This window comes from Mus pahari, chromosome 5 (assembly GCF_900095145.1).
Source record: "Mus pahari chromosome 5, PAHARI_EIJ_v1.1, whole genome shotgun sequence".
NCBI lineage: Eukaryota > Metazoa > Chordata > Mammalia > Rodentia > Muridae > Mus > Mus pahari.
Window position 1 is genome coordinate 160,952,507 of NC_034594.1, and position 17,590 is coordinate 160,970,096.

At 45.5% G+C, this 17,590-nt stretch overlaps 1 protein-coding gene across 3 annotated transcripts in view; it reads right to left on the reverse strand.

Annotated features, from left to right (window-relative positions):
* Kctd3 (potassium channel tetramerization domain containing 3) overlaps positions 1-5,157 on the reverse strand; it is a 37,445-nt gene extending 32,288 nt beyond the window's left edge. For all 3 annotated transcript variants that reach the window (XM_029538859.1, XM_021197564.2, XM_021197563.1), the window contains exon 1: positions 4,838-5,157. In XM_029538859.1, coding sequence (XP_029394719.1) covers positions 4,838-4,920 — 83 coding nt within the window. In that variant the 5' untranslated portion in view covers positions 4,921-5,157. The remainder of the gene's footprint in view (positions 1-4,837) is intronic.
* Positions 5,158-17,590: the final 12,433 nt, after the last annotated feature.

Here is a 17,590-nt window from a genome sequence, read left to right on the forward strand (position 1 = left end):
ACCTTTGTACAGTATCTACATCCTGGGTCCCCAGGGAAGGAGGCAGGAGGCAATGGCTAGGTAGGCAGGAGAGGTGAAGGCAGGACCCTGCCCCACTACATGCCCACAGCCACAATGAGCAGGAAGGTAGGAGTGAGATCCTGAGACTAGGGAGCCACAGGCCAGGGTGAGATGGCAGCGGGCACATGAGGACTCTGGGGCAGCCATGGCCTCAGTTAAGGAAGTGACAGCAGTGATGGGCACCACAGTTGCAGGGCAGCTTGGTGCTGGCATCCTCAATGGGAAACTTGTAGTCATGCGTGAGCTCCTCACCTTGCAGGATGCAGCATAAGGCAAAGATAACAATGTGTTTCAGGCCTTCCAGGTGAATAACACGAGAGAAGCAGTCGGGGGAAACATGAGCTCTGTCTCCCCATCCACAACTCTATAATCTACTCTGTAAGGACAACTGACCTACTGAGGGAGAGAGGGAAACAGCTGGGCTTTTAAAAGATTTATGTATTTTATGGTCTTATGTATATGAATGTCTTGCCTACATATATGTATGTGTACCATGTGTGTATCTGGTGCCCAGAGGGTAACAGAGGTCATCAGATCCCCTGCAACTGAAGTTACAGACAGTTGTGAGCTACCATGTAGGTGCTTGGATTTAAAATCAGGTCTTTTGCCAGAGCAACAAGTGCTCTTAACCACTGAACCAACTCTCCAGCCCCAAATAATTTATTTCTTATAGATTATATCTAGAGAGAGAGAGAGATAAAGATATTTTCCATTAAGAGATCTTATAGAGATGCAAGGATGCTAACTCTTAACTAATTTCACCATTTACAAATAATCTGAGTGTTGTCAAGCATTCCTATGCTCATTAATCTAAGAAAGGAGCTAAACCCAAATTAGGTAGCATGTTTCTCTAATTCCACTACCTCAGAAGCTGAGGCAGGAGAATGAGCTCCATGCTAGCCCGGGATACACAACAAATTTGAGGCCAGTGAGACTTTATCTCAAGAACATACATCTATACACACATATATGAAAACATAAATAAATGGAAAGGAGTCCAACAAACGTGTACTCAAGAAAGCATGGCAATTTTCTCTAAAGGAATTTCTTAGTAAACTCTTAAATAGCTCTATAGGTTCAAAGTTCATAGTTCATAGGTTACCACTGGTCAAAGAAAACTTAAGTCAATTAAATCAGTCAATGGTAAATGGAAGCACTCACAGATAATGTCAAGTAATCAAGGTAGAAGAGTTCATTTTGATTGTCTAGTATTACCATGGAAACAAACCTTTGGAGTATGTATGAAGGAGTCCCTACAATTAAACCAAGAGGGAGGATTTACCTTAACCCTAGCTTGTTTTCTGTTGCTATAATAAACACTGACAAAATCAGCCTGGGGAGAAAGAGCTTGTTAGGCTTACAGGCTCAGTCCATCACTGATGGAGGCCAAGACCAAGTAGAGACGGAACCTGGAGACAGGAGCTGAGGCAGAGGCCATGGAACAATGCTACTTATGGCTCCCCTTTCCTTAGCTTGCTCAGCTACCTTTCTGAGACAGCCCATGCCTGCCTACCTCATGGACAGTACCACCCACAGCATTCTGGGTCCTCCTGTCTCAAGTAGCAATGAAGAAATGACCCCTGTGGCTTGATCAGCTTGCTATCTTATACAACCTATGACCACCTGCCCAAGAGAGGGTCCACACACAGTGGGCTGAGCCCAAAGAGCTCTGTACCTTAACTTTCAATGGCTTTGTCAGGTACTTTGTCACAGCAACAAAGCAAACACAGACAATAACTTCTGACACTACATGTTCATCACTTTCAGGAAACCATATTAAAGCACACAGGCCTGCTTACAATCATAACGTCACACTAGCATGGAGGACACAGCTATCGTCACAGCACACAGGAGGTGGGTCAGGCAGTCACAGACAGTAGGAGGGAAACCTTCACTGCACAGCCAATCAGTATCAAGTCCACCCACAAAACAATCTGCAATCTCTGGGCAAAGAGACTGGAAAACATATATATGATTAACATATTTTTATTTTTAATCTCCTATCTCAAGTGTGCCAAAGAAGACTAAAGAAATTAGCATATCTGGTTAAGTAGCATACCCACTCTAGTGGCTTGCTACAAAATCTGAAATATGAAGCTAAATATGAAACTATGAAGTAAAGTGATTTGCTATAAAATACTACGATGATAATGCCTCTAAGCCTCAGGTTCATGATCATTTCCTCCAGGTCTATCAGTGCATGAGACTCGTACTATAGTAACTTTTCATTTCAGGAAGCCGATCAATACAAAGAAACTTGCCCAAGGTTGCTAACATAGAGGGAAGGCCTGCTATTTGCAGAAGGAACCAGTTTGTTTCCAAACCTTTCCCTCAGCCAGTCCCTCTCCTTCCTACCTCGTTACCTGAGTAAACATGGACTGGTCACTGATGCTGTCGGTAATATTCACTCCCAGTTTGTAAAGAAATCCTGTAAGTACTAAGCAAGACGGACCCGAGCAAGCAGCATGCTTCTCACTGCCTCACCCCTGGGGCAGCTGTTCTCTGACTTTCTTCTGGCTCTGAGCAAGCGCTTTCGGCACCTTATTCAGTGACTCAGAGCTTCAAGCTGTGCCACAGGTTGTCTTCTAAACCGCTCAAGCCAGGAATACTTTTATTGTCATATTTGGTATTAACTGCTAACTAGCACCCAGTAAGAGTCAAGTTCCGCAGGTGAAGTAAAATCCTCGACAGCTCAGCCTTTATGGCACCCACTTTCTTTCTTTTTTTTTTTTTTTTGGTTTTTCGAGACAGGGTTTCTCTGTATAACCCTGGCTGACCTGGAACTCACTTTGTAGACTAGGCTGGCCTCGAACTCTGAAATCCGCCTGCCTCTGCCTCCTGAGTGCTGGGATTAAAGGCTTGCGCCACCACGCCTGGCCACTTTCTTATTATTACTTCCTTATTCACTCTTGATGCACTGGGTGGGAACGCACTACAAAGTGCGTGCGCTCTCCTCCTTTCATCTTTACGTGAGTTCCAAGGAGGAGCCTCAGTTGGCCAGCCTTGCTGTTTGTTAAGTGCCGTTTTCAGCTTAGCCATCTTGCCAGCCACATCCATCCCCGGTATGCAATAAACAACATTGTAAGGGCTGAAGAAATGGCTCCGTGATTAAGAACACTTGCCCATCTTGCTAAGGACCAGAGTTCAGTTCCCAGCATCCATGTCTGGTGGCTTTCAACAAAAACTCACCACACCTGTAACCCCCGTGCTAAAGGACCCTTTGGCCTCCACATGCACCTGCATTCACACATACATGTAAGACAGAACAATCTTTTTTAAAGTGACAATATAACTTAGTTTTTTGTCATAAAGCTATATTCTCTTAATGCCTGGAAGGAAATATGTGAGCCATCCACAGAGAAACCAGGGTTAAGGTCCGCCATGCGCTCGATCCTGCTTCTCTGTAGTAACGCTCTGCACACGCCTTTTGTGGACTTTTGAATACCAAGTCACTTGCAGTAGTTTCACTAATCTAGGTGGGCAGGGAAGACAAACTATTTACACTAGATGAGGTCATCTGCACAGGACCTGGAATGTATAGAATGCAGTGGAGGTCATTTGCATATGACCTGCTATGTATGGAATGCACTAGAGGTGCAACGTCTCCAATTGGCTTTGGAGGTAAAAGGTGACAAAGCAGGAAGACCACCCCAAGTTCTCCAGCACCCAGAGAGCCCATGGTTTCACTGCTGTTCATTTGTATTTTTTTAAATAGCAAAAGTGTTACATGCTTAAAATCTTCGATGTTGAAAACTAGCCTTCCGCCGGGCGTGGTGGCGCATGCCTTTAATCCCAGCACTCGGGAGGCAGAGGCAGGNGGNTTTNTGNGNTNGAGGNCAGNCTNGNCTACAGAGTGAGTTCCAGGACAGCCAGGGCTATACAGAGAAACCCTGTCTCGAAAAACCAAAAAAAAAAAAGAAAAGAAAAGAAAAGAAAACTAGCCTTCCCAGGACAACAAAACAGCCTTTGCTCCAGAACCTCCCTCTCCCTCTATTCTTACTATGCCTTAAACCCAAGCCTCCCTCAACTAGCAGGGTCAATACCCTTTTCTGAGAAGGGTAATGTGTAAGTTTTGGCAAATACAAAACTGGGGTTTTGGTTTTGTTTCTTGTTTGGTTCGTTTGTTTTGCCAACAAACTTAATAAAAGGCACAGAATGGGAGTGGAAGGTCTAAGAGAGACTAAAGACGACAACAGTCCAACCGGTTGCTTCTATGCAACTGCTCAAGCCCTAGCACTGGAGACTACAACCAGCTGGAACGCTGACAGCTCGGTGCCTGCATGCCTCAAGCCTCGAGAGGTCCCAAGTCACTTAGTCAGGCAGGCCCACCATGCCAACTGTGTTCCTGTGGCCTGCCTCACACCATAGGAACCCGGGGGAATAAAGACTGAGTTTTAACAGTCTATACACTCGACCTGGGACCAGACACTGAAGAGTGAACAGGGCTGCTTGGATCATGCAAAATTGTACCTACGTGTATCGGGTACACCACCTGGCCGTGCAGATGCCTCCCTACCCTGCAGTGGGTACCCCACCTGACCAGGCAGATAACACCCTGCCCTGTAGTGGGTACCCCACCTGACCAGGCAGATGCCACCCTGCCCTGCAGTGGGTACCCGACCTGACCAGGCAGATGCCACCCTGCCCAGCAGTGGGCACCCGACCTGGCCGTGCAGACGCCACCCCGGCTGCAGCACCTATCCCACCTGGGCTGGCACATGCCACTCCTACTGCAGCGGGCGTCCCACCCACTGTCCCCGCGCGGTCGCGGGCTCACCTGGTCCCCCCCACATTCAGCTGCACGATCTCCCCGCTGCTGGCCGCCGACGCGGCGAAGCTGCCGCAGTGCCCGCCCGCCATGTCTGCGGCCGGAGCCGGAGCCAGGAGCGGCGGCTCGGCGGACGGAGCACACTCGGAACGCCGAGCCTCCCGCAGCGTCCCGGCTCGCTCCTGCCTCCCCCACTGCGTGCTCGTGGTCTCCGCCGTTCGTGGCTGCAGGCCGTCGGCCCAGCCCGGCCTCTCCTCAGAGCCCACTCGCCTCCATGGCGGCCGCCACAACCATCTGGAGGACGGGTCGCCGCGAGGGACAAAAAGCTGTAGCGCTGGCGCTTCACGCTTACGAAGTAGGAGTGGGCGGGGCTGGTGAGAGGGAGGAGCTCCTGGCGATGGGCGGGGCTGGACGGAGGGTCTTCCGCCACTGATGGACTAGGGAAAGATTTCCCCCTTGCCTCTTCACCAGCACAGAATTCAGGGAAAAAAAAGAAACCTTCGCGGTTATTCAGACTGATCTAAGTATACGTGCTTACACTTAATGAAAAGACATTGAACACCTTACAGCGCATTACCTGCAAACTGCATAGTTTCCGTGCGACCACTCCTCAGGGCAGGAGAAAGCAAAATTCCTGCTGGAGTGTGCAATATCCAGCAACATGTTTCTAGATTGTACATACACGCACTTTTATTTTCTTTACTGATTGATTTTTTTTTTCTCTCTCTCAGCATATTATGCATTAGAGCACCAAACCTTAGCGATTTCATTCCTGCGCGTGCTTGTGTGTGTGTATGTGTGTGTGTGTCCTCCTGGGGATGGAATATGAAGCCTTGTGCTTGCTAGGCATCACTGACCTAAATGTCCAACCTCTAAATCATACTTTTAAAGAGTATTATGGCAATGGGATGTAGGTCAGCTAATGGAGACAGCACACTATATTTCAAAGATATCTAATTCAACAAGCTAAACTATAAGCATTAAATGTCTAATAGTGTTCTCATAAAATTTAGAACTGATGAACTATAAGAGGATAAAAAACATTTTACCCTCATTAAACATTACTTAATTTTCTTTCTTTCTTTTCTTTTTTCCAGAGCTGAGGACCAAACCCAGGGCCTTGTGCTTGCTAGGCAAGCGCTCTACCACTAAGCTAAATCCCCAACCCCAAACATTGCTTAATTTTGCTGCGAATATGCCACTGAAATGATACACTTTCTCCAGAACTGATTTTTAAAAAGGACAGCCACACCAGATGTGCTATCCTGTAACCTCAGCATTTCGGGATAGAGAGAACCAAGGAAAAAGAATCAGGAAGGGACTAGAGGCCTCCTCAACTCCATAGAATTTGAGGTCAGCCTGAGATAAGGAGACCCTGTCTCAAAAAGAGAATGGGGAGGAAAAGAAGGTGGGAGGGAGAGAGGGTAAGAGTGAAAGAGGGAAGGAGGAGGGAGAGAGACAGAGAGATTATTTCTAGGGCCAGGGAGATGGCTTGGTGGGTAAGGGCACTGACTGCTCTTCCAAAGGTCCAGAGTTCAATTCCCAGTAACCACATGGTGGCTCACAACCACCCATAATGAGAGCTGACATCCTCTTCTGGTGCATCTGAAGACAGATACAGTGTACTTATGCATAATAATAAATAAATCTTTGGGCCAACTGGAGTGAGCAGAGGTCCTAAAAAATTCAACTCCCAACAACCACATGAAGGCTCACAACCATCTGTAGAGCTACAGTGTATATATATATATATATATATATATATATATATATATATATATATATAAAATCTGAGAGAGAGAGAGAGAGAGAGAGAGAGAGAGAGAGAGAGAGAGAGAGAGAGAGAGAGAGTATTTCCCCTAGCTAATGGTAATAAGATTAATAAGATGGAAAACAGCTCAACACTCTGGTTCATTGTGAGCTTACCCTGTGAGTGGCTTATATATTTTTACTGTTTTACTGGAGGTACTGGGGATTGAACCCAGAACTTTACCCATGAAGAACACTCTACCACTCTCTTCGAAAAATAGAAGGTTGAGGGTGATAATCACCCCCAAATCTTGTTCAAAATTACACAGCAGGCTAGAGAAAAGGGGGAATGGTTCTGCTCATATTTCACTGTGTCCAGGTATGAAACTCACAAAGAACCAAATAAATGCTGTCATGCTGAAGAGGGACAGTGCTCTAGAGTGGATGTATAAGGACAGGATAAGCTACTAGGAATACATGTGTGTCTGTGTGTGTGTGTGTATGCATGTGTGTATGTGTGTATGTGTGTGTGAGAGTTTGTATGTATGTGTGTATGTGTATGTATGTGTGTCTGTGTGTGTGTGTGTATGCATGTGTGTATGTGTGTATGTGTGTGTGAGAGTTTGTATGTATGTGTGTATGTGTATGTATGTGTGTATTTGTATGTGTGTGTGTGAATTTGTATGTATGTATGTGTGTATATGTGTGTATGTGTGTATATGTGTGTGTATGTATTGTGTATGTGTGTGTGAGAGTGTGCATGTATGTGTGTATGTGTGTGTGTGTGTGTGTGTGTGTGTGTGTGTGCATGTGTAGCTTATCCACCTTCCCATGGTAGAAGGCACGTGGAAAAGAAAGCTGCCTCTTGTAGCCAGGGTTTCTCTTGCTGTGATGAAACACAATGACCGAAAGCAAGTTGGAGAGGAAAGAGCTTGTTTGGATTACACTTCCATAGCACAGCTCATCACTGAAGGAAGTCAGGACAGGAACCTGGAGCAGGAGCTGACGCAGAGGCCACAGAGGAGTTCTGCTTCCTGGCTTGCTCATCCTGCTTCCTCACAGAACTCAGGACCACCAGCCCACGGTGGTACCACCCACAATGGGCTGCCCCTCGCCCCATCAATCACTAATTAAGAAAATGCTCTGTAGGGTTACCTAAAGCCTGACCTTATAGAGACATTTATTTTTTTTCCAGTTGGGAGAGTTCCTACTCTCAGATCACTGTAGCTAGTGTCAAGTTGACATAAAACCAGCCTGGACAGTGCCTTTCAATTGAAGAAATGTGGGAAGGAATGTCCATATGGAGATACAGCTGTCATTACGCAGAGCCAGAAATAGTCAGAAAGGAAGGGTGAGGGTATTGACATTTTGATTTAATCTCCTACTGGAAATAAATAGCTTTAATTTTCAAAGCCTACTTTTAATGATGATTTTTAAATGTTTTAACCTCCCTTCCAGCCCACCACCCACCAGAGGGAAAGGGAAAGAAAGGTTATTAGGAAATGAGGAAAGTGGATCTGTTTAGAAATGGTCCTCTGGAGCAAATTCCAACAGTTCAGTTCACACACGTGTCAGCAGGAGCAGCCTGATCTACTACAAGCACTTCACAGGCGCATCAGCAATCTGGTTCAGTAGCTCCACGAGAGCAGCAGCGGTGGTACAACCTAGCAGGAACAGCCAGGCCTCGGTCGAATCAGCACACGTCAGCACACTGCCTACATGTGTGTATGTCCACATGTGTGTGCATTATCTTATGTGTATAGGTGTATTGTCTACATATACATGTGTACAATTTGTGGGCAGTATCTTATGTGTATGGGTGAATTGGCTACATGTGTATATGTGCACTATATGTGTACAGTGCTAGTGTCTACAGAGGCCAGGAGAAGGCACCATATTCACTGGAACTAGAGTTACAATTGGTTGTGAGTCACCATATGGACCTTGGAATTGAATCTGGGTCCTCTGCAAGAGCAATGAGTGCTCTAGAATGCTAAATTATCTCTCTAGCTACCCACCCCCCTCTTTGTTTTTCCATTTGATATTTCTAAAAGTGAAGATTCATTTAGCAGATAACTTAAAATAAAAATCCCCCCCAAACATACAATGGGTTTAATCTGCATGGTATTTTCTTCCTGGTGCACTAAGAACTCATCATTTAGCACTTGGTTATGACAGAGATTAAGGCAATGATTGGTACACCAGACGCGTTAAAATAACATACATTCTATCCTTTCTCAATAAACATGACCTTTCTTCTATCAAGGATCTTAGTCGCTCAAGTGATAACTAAAAGCCACCATGGTTCAGCGTGTTCTGAGTTACTCCTGGCTTGCAGACAGGACATAAACATCAACTCACGGGTGTCATTATGCATGAATGTGACACGTCTCTCATAAGCTCCTTTGCTGATGCTCTGTTCCCAGCTGATGGTATATCTGGGAAGTTCCATCCTAATAGCAAAAGTAGGTCACTAGGTGTAGGGCTTTTAGTATTACACTGGGCCTTGGTTCTTGTTCTCTGCCTCTTGGTCGACCATAATGTGAAGAGCTTCCACCCTATACTTCTGTCACTATGGAAATATTTCAGCATGCTTTCTCCACCGTGATGGACTAAAATCCCCACTAAAGTATGAGCCCAAACAAGCCTTGTCTCCCTTCAGTCGTTTCCATCAACTATCTAGGTTACAGTGATGCAAAAGCTAATTAACAGACTGACCAATGAGCTATGAATGGGGTCCCCACAAAGGCTGCTTCCTTGGATTTGATTGTATTGACTATGGTACTGTAGGTTTGCTCTTGAATGTCTCTCTTAGCCCCACAAATTAAAGGCTTGGTTTCAAGCTTCACAAAACACATAGGTGGTGTAAATTTAAAAGGTAGAGTCCAATGGTAGATATTTAAAAATCACTGGCAGGATATCCTTGAGAAGGGCTGGTGGACCCTAAGACCCCTCCTTTTCTTTGATTCCTGGTTATGAGGTGAATAGTTTCAGACAGGAAATGAAACCCTGCAGACTCTAAGTGAAAATCAACCTTTCTCTTTACAAGTCAACTATCACATGTAGTTGTTATAGCAACAGCAAGCTGATTGACACAAGTGGCTCCCAGTTTCGTGTAATATGCTCACTGGTTACCAAGGATGCCAAGGGAATGGTACATCAAGCAGAGGAAGAGATGTGGCACTCCCATACCCTCCAAGAGGGCTTCCAATGCCCTCGAAGAGTCTCTCTGTGCTCGACTATTGGGAAGTCCTCTGAACATGGTCCTCTGGGCTGTAGGAGGATTTTATTGCATACACACTGCTCAAGCATGGCCAACAATGTTTGGGTGAGGTCGAATTAAAGGTGCCATGCAAGGCTACCAGGCAGGGTGTTTCAGACTCCTCTTAGTCTCTTTATAGAACATGTTTTCCTCCAGGGTGTGGAGCGGAACCTTTCTGGAATATGGAAGGTCTTACTTAGATAAGCAGGTCAGCGAACTCCTGACAGCCAGCCAGGAAGGCTGTGACCTGCTGTGGGGAAGAGAAATGATGTTCCTATGGCTTGCCTTCAGGAGCAAGTTATGAGCCTGATTTGCAGAGGGAAAATAGAACGTGTAGATAAAAACAAACACACTTGGGGCAGTCCAGCCTCCCGAGCCCTTCCCTCCAGCTGTCTCTGCCCTCTGATTTGCCTCCCCTGGAATCTATAGTCTTTTGTCACACCCCCTGGGGGGAGGGCGGGGCTGGAAGCAAGGGAGGGGGCAGGCAGGTTCTGGTTCCTTTCCAGTCAAGAAATGCTCTGTCTTCTACTTTGCCCCACATATTAGGTTTTGTTTTGTTTTGTTTTGTTTTGTTTTCTAATGCTGAGGTAAAATACCTCAACCAAAAGCAGCTGACTAGCAAAAGACTTATGTTGGCTTACACAAAGTGATCTAGATCGTCCAACAGTGGCTGCTTACACTATAGAGGTCCAGCATCCAGGAGTTGCTTAATCCTACAAGGCTGGATGTCTCACCAGACCCTTGACTTGGAGGCCTAGAGGATTCCTGGAGTCTCAGTCTGTGTTAGTAACCCAAACACATCAGTGCAGGAATTTAGCAACAGCCACAGGATCTCTGACCTCGCCAGCAATGTAAAGGAACAGACAGGAGAACAAACTCTCTTTCTTCTGCGCCCTTTTACCTGGGCTGTCACCAGAAGGTACTGTTCTCAAACAAGATGGGCCTTCCTACTTTGAATGATTCGATCCAGAAAGCTCTTTACAGGGGTGTCCAGTGGAGTCTTTGTTGTGTAAACCTTGCTCCCAAATTAAATCTATTGGTTAAATAGAGGCTACAGCCAATTACTGGAGAGACTAGAGGTAGGCGGGGCTTCATGGAGAGAGAGAGAGAGAGAGAGAGAGAGAGAGAGAGAGAGGAAGAGGAGGAAGAAGAAGAAGAGGAGGAGGAGGAGGAGGAAGAAGAAGAAAGGAGAGGAGAGGAGAGGAGAGGAGAGGAGAGGAGAGGAGAGGAGAAGAGGCAGCTCACTGCCACCTGTAATTCCAGTCCCAGGGGATCCAAGGCCCTTTCCTGGTTTCCATGAGCACATATACCCAGATTCAGACACATATGCATAATTAAAAAAAGTTTTTCAAAAATAAAATAACTATGAAGTGCACAGGTGGCTCGCTTCTGCACTCTCCTGCATAAGTCCTCCTTTCCTTTAGGCTCTCTCCCACAGCAAGAATTGTTTCTGCAGCTTGCCTCTGCATTGTTCTCAGAAGCTCTGCTCCCCCTCCCCACTGGCAGGGGTTCATTCCACCTCCCTGGCCACTCCAAGAGGACTCAAGGAGCCTTGGGTGCCAGCCTGAGTAAGACAAATGACAAAAACCCCTCAGCTTCAGAGGCCAGCACTGTCCCAGATGACCAGGTACAGCTGGTGCCTAAGCCCGAAGAAAGGAGATTAGGGTTCCACGCATAAATCATAGAAAAGAGGTAATCAGAGGTCGCAGTTATGACTGGCCATAAAACTCGTTCCTGATAGCCCCACAAAAGACAATCTTTAACCCCCCACCCAGACTCACAATTCTGCCCTACCAAATGGTATTGTGTCTGAGTTATGACTTACCTAACCCACATTCCCTCCCCTTCACCCTAAGCATTCAAAGAATTTCTAACTGCTCTGTATATAAGTGCCAAAACACCTGAGCTAGGGGGTGCACCCTGAACCTACTCTGTAGGGGGTTTGCGATCTGAGTCAAGACTCATTTTCAATAAAAAGACTTTCATGCCGTCTGACCTTTTCCCATTAGGATGGAAGCATTATCATCTTAGGGCCCTTACGTCTTCTGTGAAAGCAGAGCTAAAATGTTTCGGTTATAATCCCCATGGTTACAGTCTGCATCTCCTGTGCATCTTCCTGGTCTTTAGCTTCCTGCACCACCATCAGGGTGTCAGGTCTGTGGTAGGTGATGGGGCCCACTTAGGACCATCTAGGAAGACACTAGGTTAGAAACAAGCTAAAGTTTTTACTTTTACAGGGAAAATAACAAGTTGTCAGTGTGAGAAGAGAAGAACGCTCTCCTGCCATTGATCAAACTAGTCGTAGGAAGGAGACAGTGAGCACTGATTCGGAGTTCTGAGAGGCAGAACCTCAGCAAAGTCTCTCTGTGTCCCACTGGGTACACAAACAACCACACCCTCACCCTCACACTGTCCACACTGTCCCGAGTTCTGCAGCGGAGACGCTTCTTCTTGAAAGATCAGGGCAGAACTGGGAAGCAGCCTTTCCTGCTTTAGACCAAAAGGAGGTCACACAGGGTCAGGCTCTCTCCACATCTCCTCTGTCTCTCTCCCCACTGTGTCCTTTCTGTGCCACATGGTTGACTGTGGCCAAGTTGTTTTCTTTCTCAGTGGGGGCACAGAAAGGCAGACTTCCTCTCTTCTCCTGAGGTAAGTAAGCTCCTGAGGTGGCCCTGACATCTGGAACCAGAAAAAGTGTGACCCCTCCCCCCACCCCCTCGTTTACTTCTTTCTTGTAACTTCTCTAGGTCACCCTTCGAGACTGGAATGGATGAAGGAAACCATTTCCTTCCATCAGTCTCTGGGTTCTGGGGTGAAGGAAGCCCATCTGCCCTGGTCAGAGAACCACTGACCCTAGCCATCGAAGTCCCGCATGGTGCTGGCCACTCACAGGAATCAGAGGGCAGAGTGACAGTGAAGCATGAGCACATGGAAGGACATTCGGAAGAACTAACCAGGAGAAGGAAATATTTAAAAGTCCAGAATCCAAAGCTAAGAGAAGCACAGAAACAAGAGAAACAAAGCAAAAGGGCGAAAGGAAACAGATTGGAGCTCCAACCCAGAACTTTAGTCTTAAGGCAAATCCTTGCTACAGGCAGGCGCGTCTTTCCTTTTGCACTGCATTACCCTAGAGGCCAAATCCAAGTCCCCGCTAACCTGGACTGACAAAGCACATGCCATCCATCATTCACACAAGAGGCAGGGCTTCTTAAACATCTTTCATTCTTGACCTGATCTTTTAGCCCCAAACCTAGGGCGTATACGTATATGAAGTAATATGCAAGTAAAAAAGTCATAAGGAGGATGAGGGAGATGGCTCAGTGGGTCGAGGCACTTGCTATATAAGCCCTGTGACCTGAGTTTGAGTCCTAGAGCCCAGATAAAGGTGGACAGGGAACCAGTTCCTTCAACTGCTCTTTGTCTACCACATTGTTATATCCCAGCTATAATAATAATAGTAATCTGTAAAAGTTTAAAAGATCTTGTTAGAAGTTTATTATAAAGCATTTATTTAGTAAATATAACTTTGCCATTTGCAAAGGCAAATGACAAGGATGTCTTTGCTGATTTTTACATAAATAACTATTAGCTGACTGTTTGATGCTATGGGGCTTCTCTGGTATTTTTCAGAGTTGTTCTGTGTTTTGGTTTTGCAATGGTCCATGCTGAGTACGCTGCTGTGCATATATACACTATACAAGTATATCTGGGGCCATTTAAGAAAGCAAGAGAAACAGTGCTGTAACCCCAAGCCAACATTCATTTCCATGGTCTTTTATGAATCTCAAGAAAGCAATGCAAACTACTGTTTAAGATGAAATACTCCAACACAATCGAATGCATAGGCATACTGGTCTGATACAGACTGAGAAACAATAGGGAAATAGCGAGAGTCTACGTTTTTCTGTAACTCAAACCGTTGTGTTTCTGTGAGAGAAGACTTTGCAGGAGGCACCAGAAAAAGCACAACTCACGACATATGAGTGTCAAATCTGAGCCAACATGTTTCAGGCAGCATTCCTTGCTGCTGTGTCAGCATTGCATGCGCAGTGCAAAGTATGTGTCTGAGTGTTCAGAGCCCAGGCTATAGTGAAATCACACAGAGCAACACACATGAGCACTGTCACACACACCCCATCATGTTATGCATTTTTACTTTAAATAGAATCTTAAGCACTACACATTCAGAAACCTTCTCATGTTCATGATTTCTAGCTTCGGTTTCATGGCCCCATATAGGGTCATGAAGTTTAGTTTCAGAAGCCGAGCTTAGAGGCCTGAATGTAGGAAAGGATACTCTGCCAAGGGAACAGAAGGGCATTCTGCCCAAGGGATCCACACTTTGCTAGTACATAAATGGCTACTGTTACATGGGTGAATTAGCATAGACAGAGTGACATGGAAATACAGAAGACCTGTGATGTTGTCTGGGGAATTCTAAGTGGGAATTCAACTTCTTAAGAATGAATAAGGAAGACTTGCTTTGCCAAAAATGTTTCTTGGGGTATAAAATTAAATGCCTGGGAGAGGCCATGGTGTGGTTGGGGAACTGAGAAGCAAGGATGACTGTCACTCTAGCCAGAAGAGTGAGCTGAGAATAAAGAGCAGAGAGAAAGAGAAAGGCAGGCGACATAGAGCCCAGGGCCTTATCTGCCAGTCTGACACTGTGACTTAATATTATAGGTGCTGGTAATTATCAGTTTCTCTGTAAATATAGGAAAGGCAAGACTATTATTCATATGGTGGGAAACTTGGGGCTTAGCAAAGGCTGGTAAGAGGAAGGAAGGGGAGTGTCTCGCTAGGTGGCAGTTACATGAGGTAAAAAAAGATGAGGGCATAAGCTAAGGGAATCAACCATGAAGAAATAAATCATCAATATTTTAACTTGGCTCTTTCTGTGGGGAATGCAGACACCACCCGAGAGAGTGTGCATTCACATGTGTGTTTGTGTGAGCATGTGTGTGCATGTGTGTACACACATCTGTGTGTTCAGATGTACACAGTTGGTAGACTCGCTTTATTCTGGAGTAATTTGTTTATGAATACCCTATCTCCCAAGAAACCTCCTGCGAACATACACTCATTTGCTAGGATTTTATAGATGTGGGTTTGGGGAGGTGACTTCAATATTAGTTTAGGCACTCTCCTGAAGCTTAGGTTATATATTAAAAGGGCAGTAATGACTATCTCTGGAAATACCATAGCCAGCAGAATGTTGATCTGCAAGAGGCAAGAAGAAAGTTAAGTTCAGCATGGCTTAGTAGCTGCCGTTGGTTCAAACTCTAAGAGTCTGGATGCCGAGTAGTTAGGAATATTTAAGCACAACGCTACTTGGTGAAAAAAAATTTCCCAGTGAAAGTTAACTCAATCCTGTGTGAACAATGAGACTTGACTACATGGAAACTTTTTTGTGAACTACATGTGACATCTTTGCACAAAGGTGGGTTCGATGGATTGGCTAAGAAAAACAGACTCATGATAAGGGTGTGAGGTAGTCTCTGATGTGGTCTCTGCCACACAGATAGCACAAAGGTCACCGGGCTATTAGCTGCCTCTACTCCAAGTCTTCTGGGCAGAAAACCGGTTACACATCTCTCCCTTTGAAGAGACAACTCTGCATGTCTAACATTCCTGGTTCCCCTAGTGCTTCTATGTGAGCACCAGGATCTCTGCCTCCTGAAGGCAGTGATCTCAGTGTGAGAGTCAGTCACTGCTCTCCAGGAAATGGGATTTGGACCACACAAGTAAAAAGGATTCAGACAAACGAGAGTGGGAGGGAGAGAGGTTGGACTGGGCAGACAGGGGACAGACAGACAGACGACAATGAGAAGTTGGGAATGCCTCAGAAACAGAGGTGACAAGGAACAGCTGGAGACACTGCACACCTGAGGAGCTGTTAGGTAGCTTTTGCTGTGTGAAAGTGATGAAGTCGATTGAGGGAAGTCTGCTCTAGTTCTTTTGTTTTTACCTTTATTAAACCACAGATTCAACCGTGGTTATGTGGTTATGCTACCTGATTAATATTCCAAAAGTGCTTAGAAGACTCGGGATAGTTCAAGGAGCGGGGTGGGAGATTCAAACACTATTGCCTGTTGTAAAACACAAGTGCAGGAGTCCACGTTGTTGTATTTTGTATTGTCTGTTCTGGTATTATGAAGTTTATAGTTCAGTAGTCTTCTTCTATTTCCCTATTACCGCCCTAGGTCAGGACTCCTTTGTGATCTATGGATCCACTTAGTAGTGTTGGCTTTTCCCCTAAGACCTATGACATAGCTAGCTACAGGTCACTGCCCCCTTTTACAGTGCCAGATATGGGTTCCATCTAAACAGGCCTTTCCTGACCAAAAAGAGAGATGTTGGTTATTCCTAAAGTATTTGTGCCACTATTGGACCAGTGGGCATATCTCATTGAAAACAATTCCTGATTTATTGTTATAACCATAGCTCAGAGCATCTCTCAAGCATCATCAGAGAAGCTGCTCACAGGAGATGGTAGGAGATACAAGACTCCCAAGTGGCCATTGTGCAGACAATAAGAAACCATGGAGAGTTTAGTCCCGAATTGGACATATAAACACATCCCTCCCAGCAAAGCTTTCAGAAAGATGGAATGGAAGTACCGTAAGTCTCAGAGGTGTTGGAGAGCGTCAGAAAAACAGGGTTTTCCAAATACAACAGGACAGTTGAATCTATGAACTCACGGCAATAGTGACAGCATGTACAAGACCCGTGTAAGCCCTAGTCAGCCAAAATCCCATCGTAGAATGGGAAAGATGGGCAAACCCCCAATGATTAGCCAGAGCATTGCTTGAAAAGATGCCCTTGGATCAAAAGAGTCAGTTTTCTCTAATGATGTAAGTCCTTGTGGGCCAATCATATACCATGGCTCATCTCACTCCTGAGATTAGCTGGGCAACAGAAACTGGCCTTGATGGGTGTTTCAGGGAGAAGAAATCTCAAAGTGGTGTGAGGTGGGAGGGCAAGAGGAAGAGGCTGATGATGGGAAGAGCTGGGGAAGAGGAGGGAAACATACATCACATAAAACTCATAAAATGCACCAGGATAAAAATATTAAAAAATTAAACAAAAAAAGAAATGTATTCAAACCCTGCAGGTCGTGACCACTGTTGTGAGGTCCACAATTCCTCAGCTCGCAGCACCTCCTTATCTCTGCTTATCTCTGCTGATCCCTGAGGCTGAGCCTTCTTCAAGCCTATCGCCAATCTTCAATGTATAAAATTCTATCTAAATCATGTTGAAAACTGTCCAGCATTCACCGTCTCTTCTTCTGGTCGTCTTACCTGCCTGCATCTACTGACTGACTCTGTCTTCCTCTGCGCTCCGTGTCCCCCAGACTTTCCTGACTCGCCACTGTGAACTTACCACTCACACTTCCTTTGCCTGTTAAATGCTCAAGGGGTACACACCTCTGCCATAAAAATTCCGCACTCCTGTGATCCCTATCTTTCTGGGAAAGCACGAGCTTCCCTCAGCATCTGTTCCTGGGTTGTTATTCCTGCGGGTACATCTGTTTATAAAGCGCCATGAATGGACCAGGTGTATCATGTTGGGCAAAGTCATGGTAAAGATGAAGACTTAAGCCTGTGAATGTCCAATTTTGTGATGAGGGCAGATAGAAAAAAACTAACCATTAGCAAAGTACAGAAAAATAAATGTCAGTTGTATAATGTGATTTTAAAACTATAGGGTGTAGGGGAAACCCTGATCAAATGTATCGCTATGCTGACAGG